This window comes from Dendrobates tinctorius, unplaced genomic scaffold (genome assembly GCF_039654945.1).
Source record: "Dendrobates tinctorius isolate UK_male_01 unplaced genomic scaffold, ASM3965494v1 ptg000032l, whole genome shotgun sequence".
Taxonomy (NCBI): Eukaryota; Metazoa; Chordata; class Amphibia; order Anura; family Dendrobatidae; genus Dendrobates; species Dendrobates tinctorius.
The window spans coordinates 37,317,214-37,327,401 of NW_027361700.1; the positions used below are offsets into that span (position 1 = coordinate 37,317,214).

The window sequence follows — 10,188 nt, forward strand, 5'->3', positions numbered from 1 at the left end:
ATTGGTTGGAGGGAGCTAGACATCAAGTTGTGGTCCTCACCGATCACAATAATTTGATTTATCTGGAGTCGGCCGTTCGCTTGAATCCTAGACAGGCTAGATGGGCCTTGTTTTTCACACGTTATAATTTTGTGGTCTCTTTTCTTCCGGGCACTAAGAATGTTAAGGCAGACGCCCTTTCTAGGAGTTTCTTCGCCGATTCTCTTAATGTGACCAAGCCTACTACCATCCTAGATGAGGGGGTAGTTCTTTCTGCCATTTCACCTGATTTGAGACGCGCCCTGGAGGAATTTCAGGAGGATAAACCTGAGTGTTGCCCTATGGGAAAACTGTATGTTCCTGACCAGTGGAGAAAGAGAGTGATGTCTGAAATTTATTGCTCCGCATTGGCTGGTCATCCAGGTATTTTTGGTACCAGAGATTTGGTGAGTCAGTCTTTTTGGTGGCCTGCCTTATCTCGTGACGTCAGGAATTTTGTACAGTCCTGTGGGACTTGTTCTCGGTCTAAACCCTGTTCTCGTTCTAGTGGGTTGCTGATGCCCCTGCCGGTGCCCAAGAGGCCATGGACCCATATCTCAATGGATTTTATTTCTGATCTTCCTGTCTCTCAGAGAATGACTGTTATCTGGGTGATTTGTGATAAATTTTCGAAGATGATCCATCTTGTACCACTTCCAAAGTTGCCATCTTCCGCTGTGTTGGTGCCCTTGTTTTTACAACACGTCGTTCGTTTACATGGGATTCCTGAGAACATTGTGTCCGACAGAGGAGTCCAGTTTGTTTCCAGATTCTGGAAAGCCTTTTGTTCCAATCTGGGAATTCAGTTATCCTTCTCCGTGTTTCATCCCCAGACCAATGGACAGACTGAGAGAACAAACCAGACCTTGGAGTCTTATTTGAGATGTTTTATATCTGCTGATCAGGATGATTGGGTCTCATTTTTGCCCTTGGCCGAATTCGCACTGAACAATAGAGCTAGTTCTGCCACTTTGATGTCACCCTTTTTCTGTAATTTTGGGTTTCATCCTCGATTCTCTTCAGGGCAAGTGGAATCTTCGTCCTGCCCAGGTGTGGACACTGTGGTTATGAGAATGCAGCAGATATGGGACCAAGTGGTGGATAAGTTGTCACTCTCTCTGGAAAAGGCCCAGCGTTTTTCCAACCGGCGTAGGACCATTGGTCCTCGGTTTAAAGTGGGTGATATGGTTTGGTTGTCGTCTAAGAATATTCCTATGAAGGTTGCATCTCCAAAATTTAAGCCAAGATTTATTGGACCTTATAAGATTTTGGAGATTCTTAATCCTGTTTCAGTTCGATTGGCTCTTTCAGTTACGTTCGAGATCCATAACGTATTTCACAAATCTCTGTTGAAGAGGTTTATTGAGCCAGTGGTTCCTATGGCAGCACCTCCTGACCCTGTGTTGGTTGGAGGCAATGTGGAATATGAGGTAGAGAAAATATTGGATTCTCGTTTGGTTAGACGGAGACTCCAGTATTTGGTCAAATGGAAGGGTTATGGCCATGAGGATAATTCTTGGGTCTCTGCCTCTGATATTCATGCCAATAGATTGGTTCGTGCTTTTCACCGGGCCCATCCTGATCGGCCTGGTGGCGTGGATGAGGGTTCGGTGACCCCTCCTCAAGGGGGGGTTACTGTTGTGAGTTCATTTTCCTGTCCACCAGTTGTGAGTTCTCCTTCCAGGCTCCCTCTGGTGGTAACAGGAGGTAGTGAGACTGATTTAATCAGTAGAAATCTGCCACCTGATAATGAGGATGACGATTGGACCTCAGGAATGACTGGATTTAAGACAGCCGACGCCCTATTCTGGTGCTGGTGTTTCCTTCTGGCTTGTGAGGTCTTGGTTTTCAGCTCTGTTCCAGTCATCTAAAGCAAAGCTTTTCTGCTAATGTTCACACTTGATTTTGTTGGTCTATTCAGTATTTTGTGTGGTCAGCCAGCCCCGGCTGGGGCTGCTCTAAATTTCCACTCTTATTTATCTGTTTATCTGTGTTTGCCAATTTGCTTTTTGTCCCTTATTAGATTGGCCTCTTTTTTGCTCTGTCTCAGAATATTTCAGAGTGCTGATATAGTGGGAGAAGTCTAGTGACTTCAGGGTTAATTTTGCTATCAGAAGTGTTGGACTTTATTTTTGTAGGGTTTTTTGCAGATTGCAGACAGTGTCTTTCCTTTCCTATCCTTTCTAGTTAGTTTGGGCCCCATCGTTTGTTCAGCCTATTTTCCTGCCTGTGTTTATGCTTTCATCTTGTTTCACCGTCAATACATGTGTGGGGGCTGTCTTTCCTTTGGGGTCTGCTCTGCCCCTTTTCTTGCTTCAGGCTTATTTAGTCCTCCGGCTGTGACGAAGCGTCTAGGACCATCGTAGGTACGCTCCACGGCTGCTGCTAGTTGTGTGGTTAGGATCAGGGATCTGCAATCTGCATAGTTACCAACCTCTCTGGTTTTCTGTGACTTAGCTTGTTTTGTTTTTTTCTCCTCGGTGACCCATTCATAACAGGGAGGTATGCCAGGGAGCAGGAGAGGGCCTGCGCGTGCTTTAGAGAGCACGTAGAGCGCAGTGCAGAAACAGCGTGAGGTGCAAGAGAGCACAGAGAGCACGGCTGTGGCACTGGCTAGCTGATTGGGCTGCAGCACTGACAGACGGGCAAGACTCTAGCGAACCCGGCTGAGGCATGGCAGGCAACACAGCTGTCACTGACCGACGGGCATGGCTGAGGCACAAACAGGAGGCTAGGAAGGCCAGGCGCATGCAAAGAGCACACGAAGCAGCAAGGGAAGACAAGACAAGAAACCAGGCAGAGCTTAGGCAGAGTACGGAACCAGGAACGGAAGCATAGGCAGAAACACGGAACAAGAACAGAGCTAGCAGCGGAGCGTAGGCCGGAGCACAGAGCCAGGCCAAGGGACTAGCCTGGAAATGTGCAAGAGAGCACAATAGGGAAGAGTCTAGCAGCGGAGCGTAGGCCGAAGCCCAGAGCCGGACCAAGGTAGAGCCTTGGGACTAGACATGGAAAAGAGCACCAAAAGTAAGAGAGGAGGAATAGTGCGTGTGCCAGGGAGTACTACAGGAGAGAGCGCGGCAGAGCAAGCAAAGACAGAGACCATAGGGAGGAACAAGGCAGAGCATAGCGAAGGCAAGACATGGCAGAAACAGGCAAGGCAGAGAATAACAGAAGGACTACAAGTCCAAGCAGGACAAGGACGAACATGGCACAACGGACAAACATAAGGCAAGGCACGGGACAAGAGACGGAGTACGAGCACGGAGCGTGTGCAGAGACGCACGACAGAGCAAAGTGCAAGGGCACAGAATAGAGGGAGCGACCCAGCAGACCAAGCAGCCATGCAGGGAAGCAACACAATACTCAGGCCCTGAGCATAGGAAGGGGCGGTCTGATATAGGGCATTAGCACCTCCACTTCCGTGTCAGGACCAGGGGAGAACTTCCAGTTCATATCCTCCAGGATCACAGGGAGCAGTCACATGATCAGGATTCCAGACATGCAGGGATGATTGCAGAACCAGTGCTGAAACCTAGGCAGGTCACATGATCAGAGTTCCAGACATGCAGAGATGATTGCAGAACCAGTGCTGAAACCTAGGCAGGTCACATGATCAGAGTTCCAGACATGCAGAGATGAATGCAGAACCAGCCTCTGCTGGAACATAGGAAGGACACATGATCAGGGGTTCTAGACATGACGAGATGATCACAGAAGGCAGAGCAGAAACGCAGGCATCCCGCAGCTCAACAGTCATGAGGTGAGTGTGCACACTGCTGTAGGGAACATGCAGGACAGCAGACATGATATGCGCATGCTCATCGCTCCAGGGATTCATGAGGCAAAACAGACATGACAGACATGGTGGGCATGACAGCTGGTATCATCAAAGATGAACTTGTGGGACCTTTTCGGGTTGAGGATGGAGTGAAGCTCAACTCCCAGACCTACTGCCAGTTTCTGGAAGACACCTTCTTCAAGCTGTGGTACAGGAAGAAGTTGGTATCGTTCAAGAAAAACATGATTTTCATGCAGGACAATGCTCTATCACATGCATCCAAATACTCCACAGCGTGGCTGCCCAGTAAAGGTCTAAAAGAAGAAAAAATAATGACATGTCCCACTTGGTTCATCTGATCTGAACCCCATAGAGAACCTGTGGTCCCTCATAAAATGTGAGATCTACAGGGAGGGAAACATTACACCTCTGGGAACAGTGTCAGGGAGGCTGTGGTGGCTGCTGCCTGCAATGTTGATCGTAAACAGATCAAGCAACTGACAGAATCTATGGATGGAAGGCTTTTGAGTGTCATCGTAAAGAAAGGTGGCTATATTGATCACTGATTCTTTTTGTTTTTGAATGTCAGAAATGTTTATTTCTAAATTTTGTGTTGCTCTATTGGTTTACCTGGTGAAAATAAGCAAGTGAGATGGGTATATATTTGGTTTTTATTAAGTTTTTTTTTATTAAGTTGCCTAATAATTCTGCACTATAATAGTTACCTGCACAGATATCATCCTAAGATAGCCAAATCTACAAAAAAAAACCACTCCAACTTCCAAAAATATTAAGCTTTGATATCTATGAGTCTTTTGGGTTGATTGAGAACATAGTTGTTATTCAATAATAAAAAGAATCCTCTCAAACATAACTTGCCTAATAATTCTGCACACGGTGTACCTCAGCAACCCTCATATATTCAGTATTAGTTCAGATAGACATGGTGGACAGCAGTATGAACAGCCTTTTCTTACCTCACCACCCCTGGTATTTCCCTATTAGATCAGATAAACGTGGTGGACAGCAGTGTGAGCAGTCTCTTACTGTATATACCTCAGCATCCCTCATATCTTCAGTATTAGTTCAGATAGACATGGTGGACAGTAGTATGAACAGCCTTTTCTTACCTCACCACTCCTGGTATTTCCCTATTAGATCAGATAGACGTGGTGGACAGCAGTGGGAGCAGCCTCTTTTTACCTTAGCACCCCTCGTATCTCCAGTATTAGATCTGATAGATGGGGTGGACAGCAGTGTGAGCAGCCTCTTCTTACCTCAGCACCTCTGGTATCTCCAGTGTTATATCACACAGACTGGGTGGACAGCAGTGTTAGCAGCCTTTTATTACCTCAGCATCCTTGGTATATCTAGTACTAGATTAAATTATCCATTGGAAGCACATTTTCCTACAGATGAAAAGAGGGGGCACAATTTCTACTGTACATGCTCTGTCACCTTTTTTATTATCATTCTAGGTAAGCTTTTGTAAGTGTAACAAGAAAGTGGTAGTTTTAATTCTATGGTGATTACATTCCTAGATAAAACTGTGATATATTAACTAATGGTAGTTAGGAATGTAATTAAAATAGCATTTCCTTTAGATATTTACCGTAATATTTTCTACTACCTGTGCAGAACTCCTTTAAGGAATGATTTTTTTTTGGTAGTATTTTAATCAAAACTCATCATTTGTTTAGGATCATCAAGACGTCAGAAATCTTCCACCTGGGGGGCTATGCGCATAATCAAAGCAGAATCTGGAACTCGTGGACTTTTTGCAGGTGACATATTTCAACCCAGTAGACCCACCTGTTGTCTCCTCATTTCTTCCTCATGTGACTGACCTCCTTCAATCTTTCCTCCTGCAGGGTTCATGCCACGAGTTATCAAGGTGGCTCCAGCCTGCGCCATAATGATCAGCTCTTATGAATTTGGAAAGAATTTTTTCCAAAAGAGTAACCAGGAAAAAGCTTCAGATTCTGTGGCGTTCTTAAAAAATCACAAGCAACCAAGTTGTAGCTCTTAAGATCTTGTCTGGGCTTAGACAAACCATAAAATACATGGTGGACTATTCCCAGGCAGTTATTGTGGACCACAAATTACCTAAAACCAAGCATAGTTCCTCTTCTTAGTAAACACTTCACCTGGGCTATGTGTAAACTTGACAATTCCCAACCGTCACATCCTTGGCACATGCTAAAGCTGACAGCTTTCTATCCGAGAAGAACATGGGATTACTGCTATGTCACATTTGTGCCATCTGTATTCTAGTCAGGTGTGTGCATATGTCCAAAGCTAAATATGCCTAGCTCTAGGTTACAAGGCAAAATATTTTAGTGAAATCCCAATTTCAATGCCCTCATCACTGGTTAGAGCTTTTGAAAAATACATTCTGTAGAAGAAACATGTCCCTATGTCTGAGTGTCTACTGAAGAACCTTCAGATGTTGAGTAGTGCAAATATGAAAGGATCAGCAATCCAAAGGACCCAATTTTATATAAGTCTAATACTTCCTTTGGTCAACTTGCTGAATATTGCTCTTCATGGCAATGGGAATCTCATTTTGGAAATCGTCTAGGCTCGATTTTCCCAGGGTCTTGTTGTAATCTAAGCTAATAGTTCTTTTGAAATTGAGTCTTGTAGTACAAAACCAAAGATCATACTCTGGACTCTAAGTCTTGATACAGCAGTTTTGATCCGCGCTATGGTCTTCGTGTGACTTTAGAGAAAGCATGGAACCTCTAGCCATTAAAGACATGTAAGTGAAATTTGCCTATCACTGTATGAGTTCAGGTGGATGGCGCTTGATCAAGTGTTGAGAAGTCTGAAGATCAGGCAGAAGAAAATGTTGGGTTGCTGTGGATCTACAGCAGCTACAATTTCTGTTTTGGACAAAGGTGGCTGAATGCAGAGACGTTGGACTGTATGATTAGGAGATGTGAAAGCAGAGACTGAATCACTGGACTTAACATTGAATAGCTCTATTTAACACCCTTCTAAGTCTTCCCCGGTCACCTCCCCACCAAACTCCTGTCCTGTCATCATCGATGGCAACACGTTACGTCAAGATGTCCTATGAAGTGCCTATTTACCTGTAGGAAGTTTTCCTAAGCCGCTGCTGCCCCAGCTTGAAGATGGCAAATCGAGAGGGGCTTGCACAACCTCCATCTCTTCTTTCCTGTCATCTTTGGACTTTTATCTTTGTTTTTTTATTATTTTTGTGCCGTAGCGGTGCAGTCTTTATGGGTAAAATTGTATGTTTTTTTTATGAATAGCTAAAGTTGCAGTCTATATTGTGATCCACGGTGACCACTATATTACCATGTTTGGTGCCATCTTCTCATGATAGCTGTAGATGTGGAAGCGTTATTTGGTCAATTTCAATAGTTTTTCCAATAGCGAAGAAGATTATAATGGACCAACACTTTGGATTTCATGCTGCCCTGTTGTGGCAGTCTCCAGTTTACTGGCTCATCCCCTAACCTATGTTCGCCATAGGTGCAAGTAGAATAAATGAAGTGTGAGGTTTTCTAAAGAAGTATGGAAACTCGGCATCATGTTTCAGGAGAACATTCCATCTAGTTTTATAATATTGGTCACTGCTCTTTTAATATTTGGCCCATAATGGACTTCTGAAAAGTGAACTGCAAATATAACTTCACTGTAAGGCTGGGGTTGTATGGCCATAATGGGTCTGCCAGAGCCTGGACAAAATGAAGGGATGACATCTAGGTCAGTGGTTCCCCATGGGAAATCGGCACACACAATAACTTTAAAAAGGACCTGCCCGCTCTCCTGATATATAAGTTTAGGGTCAATTCCTCCAGTGTCAATACATGTTTTCCTAGTACTTTGCATTGTGCTGTTCCTCTTTTATTCCCCCTGGAAATGTGTGGGCGAGCTGACAGCTGGGTGCGTCCATTGCTTTTGTCAGTAGAGCGTGTCTTTGTACACTGACATTGTCCAATCAGAGCTAATAGTGACTGCCATCGGGCTGTGTCCTTGCTGACTAAAGCAATGGTAGTGGTCATATGTTTCCAGGAGGAACAGCAGAGGAATATGAAAATGATATTTTATGGAGAATGCAACTAATTACTAAAACAGACATGTCGGATGGCAGGGAGCGCCTATACTGCACCCCACCTGTGATCGGGCAGGTTTTTTTTATACATTGGCTGAGAGTAGGGGAGTCGATGGTCCACCAGTGGTTCCCAAAAGACTGCAACTTTAATCTGTGGAAATCTAACCCTTTCACTGCCAACATTGCAGGCATATATGGCAAGTAAAAGGTCTGAGCTGCTGAGCAGCTGTTACATATAACACATCACCTGATGGTAGTTCCTGTGGGATGGCAAGGAATGGGTTAACGCATAAGTTACTCCTGGGTCAATGGCAAACAGCCCCTACAAAACACATTGTATTTGTAATTGGTGAAAGTAGGAGTTGTAATGGATTCGGCCAATTTGTTGGCTCAGCCGTCACGCTACCATTAGGATTTTGGCCTTATTCAGATGGGTCACAATATGGCGGTTAGTCTCAGTCTAAGGGCTCGATCACACTGCTGTATAACACGGCCGAGTCCTATGTGGTGTTTTATCTGACAGCACTCGGCCCAACGTTATACAATTGGGCAGCTCAGAGCTGCGATTATTTTTAAATTTAAGAAAATAATGGCAGCATGCTGCGACTAGCAATGATACTCCGCTCACACATGCTCATACAAGTCTATGGGTGCATGTGAAACATCGGGCTGCACTCGGATGTCATCCAAGTGCAGTTCAATTACCGCAGACGCCGACAGTGGAGGAGATGGATGAATTACTTTCTCCGCCTCCTCTGCACCTGTGCTGCGATTCTATAATATGAGAGCATCGGAGCACTGATACCCTGATTAATCTCTGACTGTGCAAATGACACTGATAAAACTTTATCAAGTCCAGTTTTCTCGCATGAGAGAACTGAGAGTTGTGTGACCCCAGCCTAAGTCCGGATTCACACGTGTGTATCGCAGTCTGACTACAGACAGTGAGGCACTCACTAATTGTATAAATGTGCCCCTGCTTTGTACTGTGTAATGGCTGTGTCTGACCGTGCAGGGACATGGGCCGAACATACCACAGCTCCTGGGCAAGGGAGGAAGCAAAACAGGATACAGACAGGACAGTTTGGGGATCACAGCTGCTGCTTTCTGTGATGTGAAACATTTCCCTGCTTTTTTAAAAACTTATTTTACCTCATAGAAAGAATCAGCTGTGATCCTGTGCTGTAATATCAGTATATTCTCTTTTGCTTTCTCCTCTGCCCAGGAGATGTTGTATGATCAGACCATGTACCTGTACGGACAGACACGGCCATTACACAGTACACAGCAGGGACACATTTATAAGATTATCTCAGCACAGGAACATTTTTTTATACATCCAATTGTGGAATTTATTTTTTATTCCATAATTAAAATCTACTTTGTTCTTAGGAATAATTTAAGGAGAGGCTCCTAAACCTTCCCTGAAAAATAATGTGGAAAGAAGGACTGGGCATATTGAAATTCAGTATGCCCAATCCATTGTTTTTAGAGGATTTTCAGCTAACAGTTAATGGCACTTCTAGAAATGAGATTGGACCACATTTGCTGTCGCAACAGGACACGTCAGGGACATCTGAATAAGGCTCTATCTTCCATGGTTTTGCTATTGAGCCAACATTATGGCAGCACCATTGTTTGACCATTAACCCATTAGCGTTTTGTCTGTTTTCTGTTGTAGGGGTTTTTTTAATGTAAGAATTAGCAGAGATAGAATTTGCTCGTCAATATTCACATTCTTAATAAATTTACTTAGTTGAGGGAAGAAACTTTCCTTCATTCGTTTTAGTTCCTCAACTGGCATTTCTCAGAAAATAAATCTAGATGGAAAGATCAGATCTAGGTCTATTTTTCACTTGTGGTTATGAAATAACCTATCGGTAGGGTCAGGTAATGTGCGCAATGGATTACAAAGGAGAAAATCATCCATTAGCTACAGGCCGACATTGGCTGGGTTTTATTACAGGACCTCTCCTCGGCTCACTATATTGACCACTGTTTAGTTCCATAGGCGTTCAGACACAGGGTGCGGTGGTGTGTAGTCATGGTATACACTGATAATAAATGGCATTTCATGCATGAATATTGCATTGGGTTCATTATTTTGTGGTGTGAATGGTGAGATGATCTCGATCTACCCTGGTCTTATTACATATATCCTCATGTACACTGCTGTATTACCACTCCACTACTTTGGAAGGAGCTCCCAGATGGCTGTGGGACACTAATTTACCTCAGATTCCATATGAAGAATCTTGGCATGCTCCTATGGAGCTCCCAGATGGCTGTGGGACACTAATTTACC

General features: G+C 44.2%; 1 protein-coding gene across 2 annotated transcripts in view; it reads left to right on the top strand.

Annotated features, from left to right (window-relative positions):
* SLC25A39 (solute carrier family 25 member 39) overlaps nucleotides 1–9,966 on the top strand; it is a 29,702-nt gene extending 19,736 nt beyond the window's left edge. For both annotated transcript variants that reach the window (XM_073572745.1, XM_073572746.1), the window contains 2 exons: nucleotides 5,500–5,583; nucleotides 5,671–9,966. In XM_073572745.1, the coding sequence (XP_073428846.1) occupies nucleotides 5,500–5,583; nucleotides 5,671–5,828 (242 nt within the window). In that variant the 3' untranslated portion in view covers nucleotides 5,829–9,966. The remainder of the gene's footprint in view (nucleotides 1–5,499; nucleotides 5,584–5,670) is intronic.
* The last annotated feature ends 222 nt before the right edge of the window (nucleotides 9,967–10,188 follow it).